Below are 23,033 nucleotides of genomic sequence, written 5' to 3'. Positions count from 1 at the left end.
GCATCTACATATAAAAATATCTAAAGTTGCATTTGTTGCCCCAGTCTTTCATTATTTTAGAAGCAGTAATAGCGATGACATGACCGCTCCCTGCCCTAGTGGTACTAATAAGTAACTAAAATCTTGATCAACATCTGCTTCTTTTTTATAACGTGTGGTCAACCTTTGTCGACGCTAAAAAATAACAGTGAAAGATCTTTCTATATGCGCCTATATTCTTTGCTTGTATCATGGCTCGTGGACTACATAAGTCAACATAATGGACTACCTAAGCTCTGACGTCATAATGGGCGGGGTTTAGAAAACCTTTCCATTTTTTACTGTATTGCGTATTAAAGATATTTTGTTGTTGTTTTTATCGGTGTTATTTCAAAATTAATCAATAAATCATTAAAATTATTTACGAAGTTAAAAATTATTTAAATTAATGCTAATTCTTTTGTAAGTGTTAGTGATTTTATCCTGTAAAAGACTAAATATATTCGTTTTCTCGTAGTAGTTTAAATAGTTGATAGTAGTTTCGTTGTCATGTTTACTAGCCATTATATGCCCAGATCTAAAAAAATAATAGATGCAAACTCAAAAACCATTACTACAATCAAAAAACATTTTTTTAAATACTATGGCAATTTGATAGGTTTCCACAGTATGTTATATTACAACTAAAAATCGTTATTCACTACATAAAATAAGAGAAAACGGATATCTCTGGACTTTTACAGGATAAAATCCACGGTACCGAAAAAAGAATAAAACATTAATTTAAAGATGTATTTTTCAACTTCGTAAATAAATTCAATGATTTATTTTGAAATAACACTCATAAAACAAAATACCTTGAAATATAGTAAAAAAATAATTCAAGTTTTAATCAAACAATAACATGACCTTAAAACATGAATATTAAGAGTAAATATTTTAATAATTTGATATTCTTACCTCACAAATTCACGAACAACAAACAGTAACAATCGTACAGAAATTAATATTCATAACCAAAAGTCCTTATTTACTGTTCAAACAATTAAAAAAACAATATTTGGAACTTCTCATGGGACAAATACACACAAATTAGAAATTTTTGGTCAGGTTTTTAAGCTCCGCCCATTGTGACGTCAGACTTTGGTAATCCATTATGAGATTTACACATTATCGTTAAGAAACTTATAACTTGGAGTTATAAGCTTATTTTTTTTTTGGTAATAAAGATAAAAGACTGGATTGGCGAAAGAAAAGAAAAAAAAGAAAGAAAAATAAAACCTAGGCTTAACAATCGGATCAAACGAGAGATAAAGAAATGGGGAGAAATTAGAGGCAACTGATATTAATAGAAGGGAATTTAAGTGAACGGGTGGTCAAGCTGGTTAACTAAAATTTAGTGAGTTAGAAAGAGATAGAGAACAATAAGAGGATGAGACGTAAATATTCAGGGAATGGAGATCGGCTGCATTTTCGTGCCGTGTTAGAAGAAAATAGATGATGATAAAAAAACAACAGATAAAAACCGAAGATCGCAGAAGAGGAAAGTCTGTTGGAACTTCTACTCCGTTTATATTACAGTGGGAGTGCTAGAAAGTATAGTGATAAACGATAAAAGTATGATTTAATTATAAAAAACTATTTAAAACCCAAGTAGCTGAGAGAGACCAGGTGTAGGTAAAGTAAAACGCAATATATACAATAGGTGGTTTTATTCTAGAAAAATGTTAAAAAAATGGCTTGATTATATAATATATAATGTATAGAAAATGTAAAATATATGATATACTCTTTTTTTATAATGCCCTTTGTTTAAATCAAAAATTTTTAGAATATACAAAAAGAAAACCTGAGTGATTCCATATCAAAACTTCAACAAAATATAATAATAGTCTCCCGTTTTATACCGCTGTCGCGGCTTTGGGAGTATAGCAGGGTAGTCTGCTATATCTAGGGCCTACGGTATACAAGGAAGGTAACATGGCCAGTGCTACGCTTCAACCGTCTATTATTACCCCTGGTTTTACCCAAGGTACTCATTTTTATTCAGGCTGAGTCGACCTGGGGCCTATAGACATTTTTAAAATGTCTAGATGTTCTTGCCGGCGGTAGGATTCGAACTCCGGACCACCGGCTTGCGAGGCAAGCATCCTACCGCTTGCGCTACGCAGGCCCACTTCAACAAAATACAGACAAAAAATTTTGAGTGCTAGTGACTGAGCGCATACATGGTTGTACCATGAAACATTATAGTTATAACAACACTTAATTAGCTTAATAAAAGTTTTTTATTTAAATACCAATGCTTAGGTTGATAAGTACTTATACCCCTTTACCTGCATTCGGTGATGCAAGACAATATCGTGTAATGTATTAATTCAAATATATGAATAAAACGGTGAATATAAAGTAAAATTCAAAGATTTAGTTGATTTAAATCTTTATGATTGAAGCCAACTAAAGAAGAAAAATTTAAAACTTCAAATAGATTAGTTATTAACACTGACGTTAAAGTATTTACGTTGTTTAACCAAAAGTACAGTACATAAGAATGAATTAGAGACACTTATCTTAATGCAACTCCAGACAAGGAATACTTGCTAAACAGTTTAATAACGACCATAAGCGATTAACTGCTCCAAATCGATGGTAGTTTGTAGGCCACTTACATCAATAAGATTTCCTTATAAAAATGGGTGATCGGTAAGATTTACCTTCCAATTTCCTTATTTTTTGTTGTTCCTTAGGTTTATTTTATATAGAAAGAAACTGAACGGTATTCTTCCACGCATATAGAATAATAACCTCACACAATAAACTCGAAAATAATATTTGAGTAATAAATTTCTAGCATTAGCTTCACTAAATTTGAATTATTATCAAATAAAATAAATAATTTATCTACATGTGGTTCCTACATATTTAAACTGTACAACTCACCAGACGACTGTTTTCATAGTTTTATTTAACTAGAGTTGGCTGAATTCTCATTTAAATATTTCCACATCCTTATTTAATTCATTTTATTAATTGAGCCTCTCGTCTGACTGAAGGCGTTCAGTTCAATAGTTATTCCGTATAATTAGAGTTCTTTTATTTTGCTCGATACATTAATTGATATGGAAATGGCTAAGGTTACGGTAGCGTAGTGCTACAAACTTATAAACAATTTGTTGAACTCTGAAGACAGATAAATTTCATTGATGACGTGCAACGGACTTAAAAGGAAATAATATATAGGCACGTCTGTATATGTTTTCGCAGATACTTAAAATAATAATAAAAAAATCATCATCGGAAAAATATTTATTTATATAGAATTTTGCCAATTTACAAGTTTAAGATCATAACATATTTTGAAAGAGTTATAAAAATAAAACGAACGTGTAAAGAGGAACAGAAGTATTTTTTCAAAGATTCATAAACTTCATCCATTGAAATAATAAAAATTTATTAAAAATGAAATAAATACCAGGTATAAAATTGTACATTAACAAACAAAAAAATAGATAGGACCTACTGACTTTCTAATAGCACTGTAATCTTTTCAAGTGCATATCGCATTTTTTCATATAAACCTATTGGACAACCACACTTTTCAATTGATTCAAATTTATAAGTACGAAAAGCTCTATCTTCGTCGATGTAGGTTATTGCTGCCAATAGAGGGCACATTATTATTTTCGTGTGGTCACCAAAGTTCATCTAAAAAAAAAAACAATTTATTAAATACTAATAGTGCTATACGTTTTATAAGTAGTTTTTTTAACTAAAACGAAACAAAAACAAATATTCCTGAACGGGGTGTGAATTCACAAACCCGATATTCCTCTAAGTCCCATTCTCAGTACATACAACTGCCCTACACAACCATTGGCCAAAACTCTACAACTTCTCGCCGAAAATGCTTCATCCTTCGTCAAAAATTCTTTTCATTTCATCGAACTTCTTAAACAATACACTATCTCATCCTCAGACATTCTAGTAAGTTTACATATCGTTTCATTTTTAGAAACATTCCTATAGATGAAACTTTACATTCTGAAAACTAAATACAGTATCTCTATTTTCATAAATATAATACTTATTTCATCTTCCTAGACATCCTAGTATCCAGTTCACGACGGAAGTGTAAGCTGATTCATCTCTACCGTTTCTCGACGTTATCATAAAGAAAAATCAATCCCAAGGTTTTCATCACTCTGTTTATCGAAAACCCACCCATACCAATCGTTACTTGCATGCCAACTCTCATCATCCACCTTCACAAATTAATTAATCAGTATTAATTCAGTCTACAGATCAATACGCCTTTGCGATGATGCAAGTAGAACCGCCGAGCTTTCTAGTTTAAAACAAGCCCTCCTTCAAAACGGTTACAGCGAAAATCACATCAATAGGAGCATCCACAGACATCAATCTCCCACTCTATCTCAACTCAAAGACTCAGACCCTCATCATACAATACGAAAGCTTTTCTTCCTTACATCAAAGGTGTCACTGACAAAATCGATAAAATTCTTAAATTAAGAGAAATAAAGACAATATTTACCACCCAACAAAAACTTTGATCTCTTGTCCGATCAATCAAAGACAACATTCCAAATGAACAACAACACGAAGTTTATGAAATCCCTTGTGCAGACTGACTCTAATCCTATATAAGCCAAACAAATAGGATCAATCCAAAATAGGATTTATGAACATTCCATTTTTGTTCGCAATCCCGTCTCAATTTCAGATCTAGGCCAACACCATCTTCATACAGGTCACAAAATTGGTTTTGAAAACTCCAGAACCATAGCCCTCATCCGCTTCTATAAACCAAGAATTCTCCGAGAAGCCATAGAAATTGAAAATCTTCCGCTCATGTTCGCTCCAAACCCCGTGCCAATTCCCACGCTAACCCTCACGCCAACCTCCATCCAAACCACGTCACAATCGACGGTATAAATGAATTGTCATCTGTTCCCAGTACCATGGCCGAATTCGTGTACCCTCCAATGACAAAACATCAGCTGGAGCCTGGTCTACCTGGCCTTTCGACATACGACCGTTAGCTAACCACTAGCCTCTACGAGTCCGACATCATTTGAGGGTGGCGTGTTACATAAAGCAACACGGGGCTCCACCCTCCCCGTAGTACCTGTGTTGCGGTACGCACACCCGTCTGTTATCCTTCCCCCCCCCCCGGACGGAAAGGACCACGCACGTTTGACAGGTGACAGGTCGGCGCTGAGGAGCTCTCCTCTACCACTCTTAAGTCTCCCAGGTGGGTACATGCCGTTACCACACGCCTGTCTTTCTCTCTCTCTTTCCCTCTCTCTCTTTCTTTCTCTCTCTCTCTCTCTCTCTCTCTCTCTCTCTCTCTCTCTCTTTCTTTCTCTCTCTCTTTCTCTTTTTTTCTCTCTTTCTTTCTCTCTCTTTCTCTCTCTCTCTCTTGCGAGGTTTATTTATTCATCTTATGGCTTATATGCACATCATGAAATTCAAATATATATAAAAAAATAAAATGCACAAAAAAAATTTAAATTATTTAGATATTCAATTTCTTCTTTCGTAACGAACAGGAAGACTATATTTTAAAAGATTTTTTGCCAAAGTGTAATTATTCAAAAATATGTTTTTTATTATATGTATTTATTGTGGTGTGTTGGCAAAAATCTTATCTTGATTGATATAAAATTTATTTATATTAATAAATTCTCTCAAGCTAAAACCGGTCACGTGTATTTAAGTAAATATACAAGAAGATAGCGAAGGTTTTAGTGACATCAATCCAAAGGAGTATAATATAAAACCATATTGGTAAATAAAATTGTCGCTTTTACTAGTTTCCTTTTAATTTCATCATATTTTTTATTTCATTTTAACTTGATTGTTTAATCATTAATAAGATTTAAAATAATAAAAGTGGTAACTGCAAAACGCAAATTGTTAAACACTTTAAATATAATATATTTAGTATATTTGGTTTTAACAATGACAATAAACAAATCGCACGACCAATCATTGGAAGTTTGTGGAATCAACTAGAGTTTCCATGTTTCGAGCTTGTACAATTATACGTCACGTTTTCGGGCGTCGGAAAACCGTCATCGTTCTATGTTTACGCACATCAAAAAAATACCGAAACTATTGTTTATCAGAAAGCATTAAATTTATTAAACTGTTTTCGTAGAGAATGTTTTTGAGTAATTTTTTTTTTTTGGTTGTTGAACTTTGACACATTTAATTCTAAGATGGTACAAAATTCGCCGGGTTAGCTAGTAATTAACTAACCAAGGTAAATTTCAAATATTAAGCTTAAGTTAAATTAACAAACAAGTTGAAAAGTAATTATATATAAATTTAAAACAAACCTGTACTGTGCCATTGTTTAATTGCATAAGTACACCAGACGTTGATCTACACCACTGGTGCAAATGTGGGGTCCTGGACATACAATCGGTTTCTTTCACTACGGCAGCACCTGTTTTTAAGAGATGCTCCCTCATATATCTACTAAAATATGACAACAATTTCATCTTTTTTTCGTGCTGTTTGGGGTAATTATCTACTGTCATGTATGATTCGTCTCCATTTTTATCAACATAATGCACATTTCTAAAAAAAATCAAAAATATAAGAAATAAATAAGACCATCAATAATTTATTTTATGTCATATAAATATTTTAAAATAAAAATGAGCCAAATCGATCCAGTCGTTCTCGAGTTGTTATAAAAAAATATATTATATAAAATTATAAGTGTATATGTATATTATGTATATTACGGTATACCGCAAGGACCCGTCTCGATTTTTCGTGTCACGCTAAATAGGATTTCGGGGCCGAGCAAAACATCATACCGAGAGAGATGAAGTATCCACTTCAACAAGTAAAAACACATATAAGGTGGAATAAACGTGACAAATAATAAAAATAAGAATATATCGGCAGGGCATGTAGCACGATTACAACTGAACCGACAAGTCTTTATGTCACAGTTTGGGTGAAGTACACGCAGAGAAAGGCCAAAATTCAGATAGAAGAATGGAGTTGATGAGGATGTAAAGAAAATGATTCAATGGATATGATTGAACGGCAAAGAAGACTTGAAAAGGTCAAGAAACTACTTTAGATCTTTAGTACCAGTGATAATGAAAACTTTCAGAAAAATCAGAAAAGAAACCAGAAAGGCAAAGACAACATATATTTAGAATAGAATCTATAGTAGATTCCACAGTTAGAATGTAGTTCAGGTAAGATAGGCAATGTATTTCTTACGGCACATCAGAACCGGATTTAAGAATCATAGCACTGGAATATACGCGCACACAACAATTGCCTACGATTGTGTAAAGACTATCATTATTGTTTCAACTAAAGCATGATTCAATCATCAATGTATAAATAAGAGAGTTACATTGTCGAACTATACGATAACATGAAGAAAAATACTATAAAAAAAGTAAAATATATCAAAAACTGCGGCCGCATTTAAATATGGCGATCAGATTTTGAGACTGCCGCCTTACCATTGCGAGCTGAACCCGATTGAGATGGTGTGGAGTCAAGTGAAAAGGTATGTGGCTTCAAACAACGTCAATTTTAAAGAAAAAAACGGTAGAAAAGAAGCTTACCAACGCATATCTAAAGAGCAGTGGCATAATTATGTGAACCACGCCAAGAAAGTAGAAGAAAAAATGTTTGCGGTGGACAATTTGCAGGATAATATTGAACCGGTGATAATTAATATAGAAGATGATTCAGAGGATGAGGACGATTTAGATATGGATTGTTATTAGTATTAATTAACGAGAAATATCTGATTTAATGCTTATTTGCTTTTTTAGTACTGTATGTACAGTACATTTCAGTTATGATCTTCTTGTGTATTTTATGTATATATATATATATATATAAATATATATATGTATATATATATATATATATATATATATATATATATATATAAATATATATATATGTATATATATATATATATATATATATATATATATATATATATTTATCGTGTCGTATAGGGTAAACTACTTGCATTTTTTTGTATATATGTATATAAGTATTTACGAGGTATTAGATATTTTATGTATACAGGCATTTTTTATAGAATTAATTTGCTTTTTTTTGTTTATTCTCTTTAGTTAAATTAATAGATTTTTTGAAACGAAGCGCGTACGATCCTGATATCTCAGTCTATCGCCAAACTACCACACACCTACCACTGTGCCGACATGAGCGGCATCGCTGCGCGCAAAGAGCAAAATACTGGATCTTGCAACTTTATACAGACCTATTTCGCTATTATGTCACTTTTTCAAACTATACGAGAGACTCATACTCGCCAGAATAGAAAAAAATGTCGACAGGCACCTCATCCCACAACAAGGATAATTCAGACCCAGCAAATCTTGCACCGGTCATGTCCTCGCACTAAGAGAACACATTGAAGAAGGCTTTGAAGAAAAAGTTATAACAGGGACTGCTTTCGTAGATTTGACAGCAGCCTATGGCACAGTAAGGCACAAAACATTGCTCCACAAATTATGTGACACACTCAATGACCACCATCTGGGTAAGGTCGTATATTCCTTACTGCAAAACAGACGTTTTTTCGTTATGCTGGAGGGTAAAGTAAGTAGGTGGAGAGTTCAAAAAAACGGCCTCCCACAGGGAAGTTTTTTAGCATCAATGCTCTTCAATAGATATACAAACGACCAACCTACGCCGACCGAAACCAAGCACTTCCTCTATGCTGACGATCTTGCAATATGTGCTCAAGGAAATAGTTTTGAAGAAGTGGAGGAGAAACTCGAAACTGCCTTAAAAACAATGACAGCGTACTGTCATTGTACCTGCAGAATTTCCTGAGACCCAATCCCTCTACAACCCAAGTCTGCGCTTTCCACCTTCGCGCAAAGGAAACCAAGCGAAAACTCCAAATTGCGTGGAATGGTAACACGTTAGAACACACAAACCAACCTATATATCTTGGCGTAACTATGGACCGGTCCCTCACCTACAGACAACATTGCATAAAACCGAGAGGGAATGTAACAACTAGGAACAGCATTCTCAGAAAGCTAACGGGAAGTAAATGGGGTGCACGTCCTGGCGTTTTAAGAACAACGGCACAGGCACTGTGTTTCTGCCCACACCAAACAAGTTGATACTGCGCTAAATGAGACATGCAGGATAGTAACGGGGTGCATGAAACCAACGCCACTCTCAAAGCAATATAAAACAGCGGGTTTTGCAGAACCCTCAACACGCAGAGGCATTGCAGAGCACATAGAGAAAATTAAACAGATCGCGGACGAGCGGCATGTCCTATACAAAGCTCGAACACCACGAAAGCGACTAAAATCCAGGAAAAGCTTCTTTATAACAGTGCAGGATGAACCTCCTGAGTATTTTCCTCTTTCCCAAGTTCAATGGACCGGCCAGTCCCTAGACTTTAAAACGTGGAAAACTATGAATAGGATAAGAACGGGGGTCGCTCCAGTAAAATCAAACATGGCAAAATGGGAAAAAATAGACCAAGATGATGTGACCTGTGACTGTGGAGAAACACAGAATATGGAACATCTTCTTACATTCAGAAACTGTCCTCATCGGTGTACCCTCGAAGATTTGTGGCTCGCAAACAAAGATGGAACCGACGTAGCCCGATACTGGGCCGAAATTTTATGAATGACATGTCCGGACACGATAAAGTAAAGAAAGTATCGCTGCGCGCCGTAAGACCAACACTGCATTCTAACTGTGGCTTCTACTATACAACAGGATATAGAAAAAAAAGTATGGTATAAGTCGTCAACAATAGCAAAAAGTACCAACAAGAAAAAAGAGATGTTACATTTAAAAAACATGTAAACAAGCAATTAAAATTCACCTGTATCTTTCTCGTAACGTTAATACGACCGCAGTGAGAATTAAATACCAATTTCGAAATCTCTGTAAGTAGTAACAGCATATTTTAACGCAACAGTGAAAATATTTTGTAATTTTAGAGTAAATAAATAGATGAAAGACAGTTTCGATATCAATGATAAGCTTATTAAGTTAATGTCACACAACTAAGAAGCTGGTAAAGAACTAACCAATGTCAAGTTCCAGCGCGGTGTTGCCGGTATGTGCAAAATAGCCAAGGGGATAAGGAGTTGCAAAGGTAGTAATAAATTATAAATTTTTCTGCATTGAGTTCGATATTCTAGCTATATGTGGATTAGCCTCAGATCTGTTGAGGAGGGCGAATATTTTGAGTAATATTTTTTGGGAAATCCTCAAAATAATTTCCTCTAGTGGAATACAAGTACAATCAATATTAATATTCATATGCTTTAAAAATATTTTTTTTTAGTTTAAAATGAATTTGGAACAGAAAATTAAAAAACCAATAAATAAAATTCAATCAGATTTTTGAAAAGATAGATAATTAACTTACATTCCATTCGGTAGCATGATCAATTTGGTGGTGTCATTAAACATGACTCCTACACAATCATCAGATAACTGATAGCCAAATCCATATTTGTCTGAGTAATCTACCCACTTCGACACCCAAACCATCGGTTGGGCAGAAGGGTCTGTCATCTCATCAGAAAATACTCTTTGTCTACCTGGTTTCGTCTTTAACACCGTAATTAACATTACTTTCAATGCCAAGAAATTTTCTTTGGCTTCAAAATTGGTATATGCTTTTGTTGGATGTCCTGACGGTACTAATCCTGCAGTAATGGAGTTGTGTTTCTTTTGTGGCGAAATGTTCATCGGTTCTCCTAAAAGTAATATTTTTAAAAATATATTTATACTAACAAAAGAAAAATAATATACGAACACAAGTTCTCGTGTCGTTATATTCAAATTTTGGAATATAATTTAGGTACAATTATAAGAACAAAAATATAAAAGTTTTAGCTGTATTATTATTTATTTTAATGTTAGGTAGCGATAAAGGATAATTGTTCAATTAGTCTCCATATTCGATACATTAATTTGTCTCCAGGTAACAGAATTTACAGAACAAACACATCGTTACAAATTTGTCAACCAGTAAAATAAAAACTGGTTAATATAATTTGCTTTCTTGGTAAACACTACTGAATATTATTTCATACCTAGATAATTGTTCATTTTTTTATGAATGTGTTTACATATTTTGAGCATAAGAAGTTCCTCTGCTTATATCTGTGATGAATTATTATTAATTATATATAAGACACAGTTTAATGTGAACTCAACACGTTTACATTTTTTACTGGGAATTGAACCCACATCATTGAACCAACCATATGGCGGACAAATCGTGCTCCTACAAAGTATACTGTCTACAAAAAATTATTTCAGCAGATGAAGCGGCTGTTACAAGAACTGATATTGTTAATTTAAGAGATTTGTATCGTGGACCGTGGTCAGGCTTGTATCAGGCAATATTAATGTCACGCTTCAACAAAAATTCTCCATAAACATCTGGCCGGCCTGACAGACGATTTATATATTCTTTCCCCCCTTAGCAACACATGCGGTTTCAAAAAACATGTTATGTTATTATTTTATTTCCACCAAAACCTGTGTCCGTATGTCCCCCGTAGAAAATATTGTCTTGTTCACACGTGCCTCTCTTAGGGGCACATGTGGACTAATGACATCTACTAGGAATTTAATGCACGTGCTCTAAATAATTTAATTACTGGGAAATTTAAATGTACACAAAGACTCACAAATATGTAAATGTTACATTGAAGAAGCCAGTACTTTACAATGAATCTCATCGAATTTGATGTCCGAAATTTTATTAATACCCCTTAACCAATGTCGATGGGATATGGTAGCCCTGGCGCATGACCAGACAGCTCCGCAGATCATAGTCCGTTTGATTTTTACGTATGTGGATAAATGAAAGTAAAAGCTTATGCTGGAAAAGTCAAACTTTAGACTGGAAACATTGGATCGCATTCTGCAAGCTGACCAATAAATTCGCGTAAACGGTAGTGAAATAAGATGTATCACCGCTTCGGTATGATTTTAGCATACGCTTTTCCTCAGCACATGCAAGGCACTTTAAATGTTTTTTTGAATAGTGCTTCTAGCAGTATAATATATATAACACCTTGTTTATCATTATCATAAGTGGCTGGACAATCCGTTGTGAATCTTGGACTTCTCACAAAGAAGTCACCCCACCTGTCGATTCCTGGCAACTTCCCTCCATCTTCTGACCCTTAGAATCTGTAGGTCTTCTTCCATATCACCAATCCATCTCCTTCGTGGTCGTCCTCTGCTTCTTATGCCCTCTGGTTTTGAAAATGTTAATCTCTACGTGTATTCGTGATCATCCTAGCAATGTGTCCAGCCCATCTAAGTCTCTGCACTTTAACGAATTTCACAATATCTGGATTGGTGTATAACTGATTTAGTTCAAAGTTGTATCTTCGACGCCATAGCCCATTTTCATTTACGGCCCCAAAAATCGTTCTAAGAATTTTTCTCTCAAAAGTACCAAGAAGTCTTTCATTATTTTGAGATAAGGTTCACGTTTTAGCCCCATATATCAAAACCGGTCTTATTAAACTCTTATATATATTGAGCTTTACTATAGATGTCTGAGGTCTATAGATGTTTTAAATTATACAATTTGTGACATGAGACTAAAACTTCATGTTTTCTGTCTTATAATAATTGAATCTAAGTTACAATACCAAAATTTAAAATACGATACGGTAAGAGTCATTCTTCAGTCCTGCGATACAGTATAGTTTTTGTAACAACTTACCGTTATTTATTTCCATCAGTGCCCTACGAGCAGGCACATCACAATTTTCAAATCTAGGAGCCATCGTGAGTGCACTAACGGGCAAACTCGGTGGGCAATAACCATTTTGTATAAAATCGTGTCTTATTAGCGCATCGATTTTTGGACGATTCTTCGGATCTGATTGTAGCATTAATATTATCATTTGCTGTGCCGACGAAGAAATGTTTGGAGATAATCTAAAAGAAGAATATTATGAAACTCGATTTTACTTACGTTCAAAAAATGTTGATTTCTGCTTTAAATAAAATGATTTGTTTTTAATGTCCACCTGAAAAGTTACTGAACTTAAGCAAGGTGTCTACAGAATCCAAAACTTCATAAACCATTTTAACTCTTACTAGAACTTTTTTTTTCTATGATCTGAGGAGGCAAGAAAAATTCTTAAGATTTTTGGAGGAAACAAGGGTTTTGAAGGAAAATGGCAGAACTAAAACAGACATCCATAAGATTTAAGTGCTTCTTTAACCTTTAAATTAACATGTTCAACAAAGGTGAGTTTATAATCAAATGTAACTCCAAGGTCTTTAATTTTATTCAAACGTTCAAGTTCACTGCTGTCGATAATATAAGGATGGTATATATTAGACTGTTTCGTAGAATAACTAACTACTTTGCACTTATTGGCATTAAGATTCAAATGATTTGCATTACACCATTCATGTACACGATTCAGTTTACTCTGCAGAAAATGACAATCAATAAGGTCGCTTATCAATGAATAAATCTTTAAATCATCGGCATAACATAAACATGGTGCAGAAATTGATTCACACAGATCGTTAATAAATAAATAAATTAAAGTCTTATATATGCTTTATTTTTTCTTTCTGTTGCTTATGCACACTCCTCATCTGCCTTCCACTCAGTTATGTTGCTACATCTTCCAATATGATTCTACAGTGTTTCAAATGGTCATCTACATCTTCAACTATATCGTTCGTTCAGTCTTCTAGCTTACCTTCAAAAGTTTCTTCAAAACATTTTAGCTATATCAGCATATTTTAACGCTTCTCTGTTAAACTTTTTCTCTAAAGAGTCTTGTCTCTACTACATTGCTGATTTACTGTATTCTCGTCTGGGCTCTCTATGTTCATAGTCAAGTGTATCAGGTGCATCTTGTAAACTGTGTGTTCAAATAGGTGGTGCATATTCCCTCTCCTTATCTACACTAAGACCTTCACATCATTTTTTGAACAACCCTTTATTATTCTTTCCAGTTCTTTGTAGTGTTCTTCGTAGTATTCTTCTTTTTCTTTGTTCAGCTTCTCTTCAGTGGATACACAAGTATTTATTATTGAGTAATTACAATTTGATTGAACAAATTGGTACATACTTGTCTTTTATACAGTACACACAAACGATAATTTTAATCTTCTTATGACTCCTCATTTAAAAAAAAAATAATAATTGTGTTTTTGGGTGTTGCATTCTATACTACTACTACTATACGACCACTTGATAGAGAGTATTTGCTACTGTGGCAGACAGTATCAAAGTCCAAGCCCTTACTTTCTTACTTAATATCAAGATTTTGTCAATTCCATCCGTTATGTTTATAATAACAGAACAGTTTAAACAGAACAATCGGAAAAATTCTTTATAGAATTGGATCATGAATTTTATGGATTGCAGAAAGCGACATGAAGATTCCATAAGGGGGCAAAGAATGGAAAAGAATGATCTGATAAAATGTGAACCATATTACCAAAGATGAATGAAGAACATACCTCAAACAACTGAACCAAGAAATGGAAACTAACAATGTAAGTGAAGTGGAATAAGCTCTCAACGAAAGTGAAAAATAGAAAGGGTCAATTTTGAAACTCCTAATGAGTAAGTTCAAAAATACATAATCCAGATAAACAACAAGGATTTAGAAGCGGACGATTTAACAATGAAATCTTTACCAATTCACTAGTTCCAGAATTTTACAATAATACAATAAGTCAATTCGCTGCAGTACAACCAGTTTGTAACAGACAGCTTTCGAAGAAAAAGAAACATTTGGTGGAACTTTGGTCGATTCTGACTGGCAGTTCAAATCTCATGATTCCATTTAAACATGCATAAATAAACAAATATACTTACTTATATTCACATTTCTTAATCTTAGAGTAAGTTTCTTTTAAAGTGGTTGTTTCAAAAGGCGGCTTTCCAATTAACAATGTATACATAATACACCCTATAGACCAAATATCTACTTCGAAGGAATGACCCTTCTTTGTTAAAATTTCAGGGGCAATGTAATTGGGCGTTCCACACAGAGTCTTCTTTCTCTCCCCTTCATATTCAATTTTGGCAGCCAATCCGAAATCGCCTATTTTCACTATCAGATTATCATTTAAAAATAAATTGCCTAATTTTAAATCCCTATGGATTATTCTTGCCTGATGGAGATATTGCACTCCAGATAATATCTGTTTCATATAAAACCTAGTTTCTGGTTCTGTTAGGGCTTTTCTTCTTTTGTGAAGTTCCATCATTGACTGCAAACAAACATTTGAGATTAATTACTATTTAACTGGGAAAAAAATAGCTTCAGAAAAACATTTGAGAGTAAACAATTGAAAATGCGAAATTACAAACATTAAATTTTACAGCCAAAGATAAACGATTAAAAATAAATTCACTGAAATTTTTATAATAAAATCCAAACACTTACCTTTTTTCTACATAATTCTAATATAATATAAATGTTGTGGTTGTCATCAAAAAAATTATAGAAGCCAACAACGTTTTTGTGTCGAAGTGATTGGTGAATCTGAATCTCCTGGGTCATCTTTTCTTTTTGATTTTGCTTCTGCATCAACGTTTTGGAAACGATCTTGCCTGCATATGATTGGTTGTTGAGGGAGTTTGTCAGCTCGTAACATTTTGCAAATCCACCCTGTAAAACATTATTTATATTTTAATAAAAACTAAGACATTAGGACCTAAATATTTTTTGTTTTTGTACTCCAGTAAATTTCCTCTTAAACAAATAACAGTCATGCCACATCGCATGAAGTGTCCATCCAATAAATGTGCCCAATGAAGAAAGAAAATGAGATACACACCAACAAATTTAAATGAAGACAGTTAAATTTTATGAAATGAAAGGAACACCTTTTATTATCTGACTGTGTTGGGTAGTTCAAGATTGGCATGATGAAATCTGAAATCTGACATTACTGAAAACATTTAAATATCTGCAGTGTGTTCTCGCAACAAGACAGAATAGAAATAGTTTCTGCATTATTAAAATAGTTGGAATATTTATTGTTTTTCTGCTAACAGTCGTTTGTAATGCTTTATATTGGTATAATAAAACTGTAAGGTAAATTATGTTTATTTTAATTTTTGTAAACTTGTTTTGTTAAATATAACTGGTATTTAATAACTTATCTATTATCTAAAATCAAATGGTGAAAGTCACAATAAAAAAGTGGTACATAGCTGTGGGGGGTAAATTATCTTAAACATTTATTTATTAATGAAACAGGAAAAATATTTGGGATATTGGAAAATCCGTAATACAGCGAGTAGCTTAAAAGAAACTGGTGTCTCAGAAAGTATGGTAAAGAGGGTAATTAATGAAGGTGAAAAGAAACTATCAACTTCAGAATTTGGTTCACCCAAAAGCATTTGCAAGCCCAACAATGAACGCTGTTTACGAATCTGTTAAAAAAGAAAGAATGGTAACTGGTAAACTATCTTCTTTTAAAAAAATTGTGAATAATTAAGATTTAGATGGAAAAAAGTGGAAGATACAACAGAAAAATGTTTGTGGAAAAAACAGACATAAAAACCAAAAGAACAGAATTTCTAAGAAAAAATATAAATCTGAAAGATTTTATTCATTAATATTAGTAAAAATAATTTTAAAGTATTTTACAATTTTTTGTAGATAAATATATTACAAATAGCGATGAGATTTAAATAGTTCCCACGAGTTCCAAAAGGTTGATATGATGGATGAAACATGTGCTTAAAATCTCCTGTATCTAACTGATTATTTTACATTGTGGTGATAAAAATGGATTTGTTGAAAATGCTGCTCTAATTTTCAAATCTCTACTATGCATTTCTGTGAAATAGTATTATCATATCAACAAAAATAAGGACGCTGAGATCTGCATCTACATTCGCCAGTATCCGGTATTTTAATCCTTCCAATTGCTGTAGTATTACTACTAAGAACATGCGCCAGTGGCGTATCATGAGTAATTTAACGCGACTGGTCAAATTATCAAAAATATATAAAAATAATAACATATTCTCAATGAAGATTCAACAGATATCATAACTGCGGATAAGTGAAACTGCGGTTGATGAGTTCGCAGATAACGAGGGATTGCTGTATTTTAAATAAACAATATTATAAAGAGTAATGTTTTCCCTGTATGAAAATTAAATAATCTTTTCAAGTGTAAATAGTGGGTTACCTATATTAAAAATAGCCTGTCTTAATAGGTTTTGTCATAAATTACTTAAAATTTATATATTATAATCTTAATTAATTAAGCCTACTACTCTCCTATTATTGTTTAATTTGTACACTCTATTCAAATTAGATGAAGACAACATATTATAAACATAAGTAGGTTACATTAATTTTTTACTAAAGTTCATAGTTTTTTCTTTGAGGTCCATTGTTTGATTTGATTTTGATTATTATTGATCACCTAGGGTGTGTCTATGACCTTGATCAGAGTTTCTTTTTAAGGGTTGATTGTCTAAGGTACACCCAACTTAGCAGTAAAAATCATGGATATGGACCTCTATTTTTCACCCTTTTATATTGAATGTGTAGGAAAGTATCATATATCCATGACAACATGTATCAAGGTAAAATATGATAGATCATGTTATAGTAGACTCGAGACACCAATCGAATATAACAAATGTTCTATGCTCTAAACGCTCTATCTCTTTTATAGTAATACCTTCACCCATTTTCTTTTGAATTTTTGTATAAGCATTGCCACGGGCTATTTTATTTTTATATAGAGATGATTTAGAATTTTAAACTCCAATTCTTTATATATAGCAATAAATTTGATGGTTTTTTCATCACCCCAACGAAACCTTTTTTAAATTAACAAGTTTAAAAATAAAAAGATTAATTTTTATCACCAATACAACAAATCTGACAATTCTCTGCTAGCTAGTGGCTACTGGCATGCCCGTTGCAGTAGCGTGCCAGTGACACTTACCACGCATGCAACTAGCAAGAAAAATCAAATTCTTTGTGATTAGCTAGCATGCCAGTTAACGTACACCTTTGCTAGTTTGGAGACACTGAGACAGTAGCTGGTGCTTGCTGGGTACTGGTATGCCATTGTGCTAGTAACAGGCATGTGTATCTCTGGCTTAAGTAGGCCGACAGAGACAAGACAATTTTACCACAAACTGAACAGAACAGTAAGAAAAACTATGAAGATGGAATTTCTGAATGTGACTGAAAATATTTTAGATTATATTGATATATTAGATGTCCTACACTTAATATAAAAAAATTCTCTGCTACTGACAAGCTTTCTGGTAAAAGTAATAGTGACAGCTAAATGATGCAATAAATTTGCAGTAATAGTTTTTGCAATAATTATAGAATTCTGTGGATAATATAAAATATTTTGATTAAACACCCAATTTTACTGGTTAGATGTTGAACATGGTTAGATGTTGACTGTTGTTAATCAGTCTATTTCAGATTTTTGAAGTTATACTTCTATACGCGCGCTCCACGTTGGAAATTTGTATGGGAGTTAATCTGTGAAATCATTACATATGTAAGATAATGAGTAAGAGAGAGACAGAAGATATATTTTCTCTCTCTTTCTCTCTCGAATATAAAAATGTTCCTTTTGTATATATAATTTAATATTATATATATTATATAAAGATATATAAACATATAATATTATATATATAATAAAATATTTATTAATATTATTATTTATGTGATACGTTTTGTATTATTTATTAAATGTTCATAATTATATTAATCTTTTGTATTTCAAAATAATAATCTCAATAAATCACTGTATGACCCAGAACTGTCAATTTTGAAATACCTTTGTGTCATGTCCTCGGTGGTATAGTAGTCAGTATCCCCGCCTGTCACGCGGGAGACCGGGGTCCGATTCCCAGACAGGGAGGACTTTTTTATAAATATTATTACATTGTAAATTAAACATATATGCGTAAGTAGAAAAGTTATGTATATTATTGTCATTTTTAAATACTTATGAATATTGCATTTTAATTTGTATTTTATTATTATATTGAATTATGTTGCACTGCATTGTAGTGTATTTTTTTTATGTATATTATTGTCATTTTTAAATACTTATGACTATTGCATTTTAATTTGTAATGTATTATTATATTAATAACAAAATAAACAATGAATTTTACTGCAGAGTATGTGTAAAAAAATTTTTGCATTCAACTCCTTTCATACATATTATATGAAAATAAAAATATACATTTTCATCAAAATATTGATTTAATCCTTCATTTACAGGTCAAAAGTTGTTTATTAATTGTTAGTAAGTTGTTATTAATTCTGTTTCTCTTTCTGCTATGTCTTACCTATAGCATTACATATGTAATGATTGTGCAGATTAACTCCCAAATAAATTTGTAACGGCGAATGCGTGTATAGAAGTGTAACTTCCACCGGCAGTCCCACTGGACTGCCACACCCGTTTTTTTTCAACTTTAATGCCTAAATATTTCAGTTTTAGTTTCCCTAATAATGTCTGCATCATATTTTTGATACAATTATATTTGATAATTTTACATTACATGAAAATGTGTTTGAAATTAATTTATTATTATCAAACTATTGTTTAACTTTTACAAAACCTTTAACCACTTTCCTTTTAACAGTTTGTCAACTTTTGTCTGTAAAAACTAGACTATATCATCTGCATATGAAATAGTGACTTCATTTAGTGCGATACTAAATGAAGAATATATATATATATATATATATATATATATATATATATATATATATATATATATATATATATATATATGTATATATTTAATAAAAAGAACTGAACCAAGTACTATCCCCTGAGGTATTCCAATTTTTGCTTTATGTGTTAAATAATTGTCAAAAACCTACAGTTCTGCCATTGTAATACCATACCGCTTGAGAATATTAATGAGTGTTCTGTAATGAGATATATAGGTACTCGATAAAAGGCTTTTGCCAGATCCAAGCATATACCAATCATCTAGGGCATTTATCTGAGATAAAAATAATTAAAATACTAATTTATGAAAAGGATGTCAAAAAGAGTTGGAAAAAGTACTTTGACAGTTTATTAACTAAAGGCTTTGACAGAAAACCAGTTAAATTAACATAGACACTAACAACAATGGTCACCAAAATAACAAATGAGGAAGTGGTTCAAGTACTTAAAAAATAAAGAAAGGAAAACGAGTTGGACAAGATGATATTCCTGGGGAAGTGTGTACAGCATTACGAGAGATAGAAACATGTTGGGTAACAGGTTTATTTACTAGAATTCTGGAAGTTGGACAAATGCTAGATGACTAGAGAAACAGTATACTGGTACCTGTTTACCTGTGATAGAGCATATTAACTTACACTCAAAAAGAAAATACTTTGAAAAATATTTAGAACATTTTTTGTTAATACAATAAGAAAGCTATTTTCTTGTGGTATTATAACATTATTTACTAATAACCTTTCTCATTACATCATTACCTTTCCTTGATGTTTTAATCTCAAAGGAGTAAAGCTGATATAATTATCCTGCCTTTTAATAAAAATTACACTATAAGTGTTATTAGTATTATTAGTATATCAACAAATCAGAAGCACACATCAATATAAAATTATTTAGGAATATGCTTTGTATTTATGCTGGACAATATAGGTAAAATCAAAAACATACATGGAATATATACAATCAAAAACCATTTTATTACTTGGTCAGGAAATTAGCAAACAAAACCAATTTTACTTGAAACTTAAATATTTTGTACCACAACTGGCCAGTAGTTGTTAGGTCCTAAAATTTACATTAACAATGATACAACCCAAAGAATAATTGTCAAGGTAATATAGCAAGACAGCCAATTGAATTGGAAATCATTTGATTTATACAGTGTAGTAATCAAATGAAATATGTAAACAAACATAACATACTAATAAAAGACGTGTACACGCCTTTTTTGTTTAGAAAAAAAAAACGTTATTATGAAAAAATCAAAAGCATAAAAATATGTAATGCAATTTTCGGTTTTAAAACTTCGGGGAGTCTGGATAATCCGTGACCTGGTAAAATCGATGAGTTTAAATTTAGATAAATACATTAGCACCAACTGGTACCTACACAATATAAAAAGTTAGATACAGACAACCACTTACTTTTCCATAAAATTTTCCTTTCTTATAGGAAGTCTTGGTGTGATTATCATAAATTATATCGGGTATCACCTGTACATCTTCTTCTTTAGACATGTTACCGAAAATATAACTATAAACTTAAATATAATATTTCAAACACAGTTCAAGCTTTAACGGAAGATTAGTGGTAATGGCTGTTCAGTTAAATAATGACAGTTACAAAACTTTCAAAATTAACGAATCTTATTGGTTACCACTAGCCACTACCACATACCCAACCTTACCGGCGTTTACTACGTTCAGAATTTTGACAGAAACTAGAGTACGTTCAGATTAAACGGGCAGGATTATAAAAATAATAACTAATTTTAATAAAATAATACTGGTAATAATAAATTGTTTTGGAGTAACAAAACATGTCTTTAACTGACCCCGATCAAGCTGAGATAAAACTTTATCTATCTTTCACCCAGGAATACTATTACGATTTTTCGTTAAATTGTGTTAAAATAGTTATTTAAAATATTTTCCTAAATCGATCTTACTTCTATTAGTAGTTTATGATTGAAATTTGGAATATATTCCTAAAATAAGACCAGTTTAATTTGCTATTTGTAAAATAAACTTTTCATACCAATTATTAACAATAAGAGAGAAATTGTTTTTGAAATTTAGGGCGTCAAGCAACGTAAAGTACGAAACAAAAAAGACTAATTTTACATATTTTCGTTTTTGATAAATGCAACATAATTTAAAGCTTTACATAAATTGGGGAGTTAGAGCAAACAATGTCATCAATATTTTGGGACTTTTTCAAGCTTTATTCTATCGATCTGACCTGATATTTGCTTAAGTTTTGCACTGGTGAGTTTTATTTGACTTTTAGAAAAGCCCAAAATAAAACTAGAAATTTTACAAGATTCGTGATCAATAGGTAAGCCAAATACAATAGAACATACAAATACAAGTTTGTAGTTTATTTAGTATTTAGAAGCTTTTGAGATAACGAAACGAATTGAAATTTGTTCGAGGTTTAGGTTGGGGTCTGTTGAGGAAACAGTGGTTTCACAACACTAATAAACTAAAAAAACAGCTCAGTTACTAATGATAAGATAGCTGCCACATATTATTAATATTAATCAGGAACTTGAAACTTCTTAAAAGAGAAACATTACATACAGTCCCTCATAGATCTTTAGCATGTAGAGACGCATATAATGGACTACCTAAAACTGATGTCACAATGGGCGGGGTTTTAAAAACCTTTCCAAGCATTCCTAATTTGTGTGTATTTGTCCCATAAGAAGTTGGAAATATTGGTTTTTTTAATTGTTTGTAGAATATAGTAGATATGTAGAATGTATTATTTGTTGTTTCTGAATTTATGAGGTAATAATATCAAAGTGGAAGAAAACTGAGTCATTTAACCTTCCGCTACCGGAGGGGGGTACAGATTGTACCCCAAATTCGATTTTTCATGAATAATTTTTAAAAATGTTGGAATTTTGTTTAACTGTTCTAGTTACTTCTTCATTGGGATGTGTAAAAGCATATCCAACCATTTGTTTTCAATTTGACATATTTTTACCTATGAAAAGTGCAGCACTGTGCTTGGGGTACAAGTTGTACCCCCTGCGTCAACCGCGGTACAGTTCATTGCGGTCGACGCCACTGACTAAACCAGACGTTTTGCGCACGGCACCAAACCTGTTGTTTGCAATAACACACAAATCAGTTCTGTGGATGACTTAGTGCTAACATACCGTTTTAGTTTATCCATTTGTGATTACACGATTTACCGATATGTCGAAAAAAATAAAGTTAGACCTTCGGAAAGAACAGGATCGTGAAACTGCA

The 23,033-nt window shown here is 32.3% G+C and overlaps 1 protein-coding gene across 1 annotated transcript; it reads right to left on the bottom strand.

Annotated features, from left to right (window-relative positions):
- Positions 1–3,272: 3,272 nt before the first annotated feature.
- polo (Serine/threonine-protein kinase polo) lies at positions 3,273–21,404 on the bottom strand. Its single transcript, XM_072522604.1, has 7 exons — positions 21,198–21,404; positions 15,465–15,689; positions 14,891–15,288; positions 12,761–12,978; positions 10,433–10,766; positions 6,342–6,585; positions 3,273–3,684 (listed from the first exon to the last, which is right to left on the bottom strand). Exons 1-7 carry the CDS (start codon positions 21,288–21,290, stop codon positions 3,496–3,498), a joined length of 1,701 nt encoding a protein of 566 aa, XP_072378705.1. The 5' UTR covers positions 21,291–21,404; the 3' UTR covers positions 3,273–3,495.
- Positions 21,405–23,033: the final 1,629 nt, after the last annotated feature.

The sequence above is a fragment of the Diabrotica undecimpunctata genome, chromosome 2, assembly GCF_040954645.1.
Source record: "Diabrotica undecimpunctata isolate CICGRU chromosome 2, icDiaUnde3, whole genome shotgun sequence".
Taxonomy (NCBI): Eukaryota; Metazoa; Arthropoda; class Insecta; order Coleoptera; family Chrysomelidae; genus Diabrotica; species Diabrotica undecimpunctata.
The sequence above is the reverse complement of the archived record's forward strand: the minus strand, read 5'-3'. Positions and strand labels throughout refer to the sequence as shown.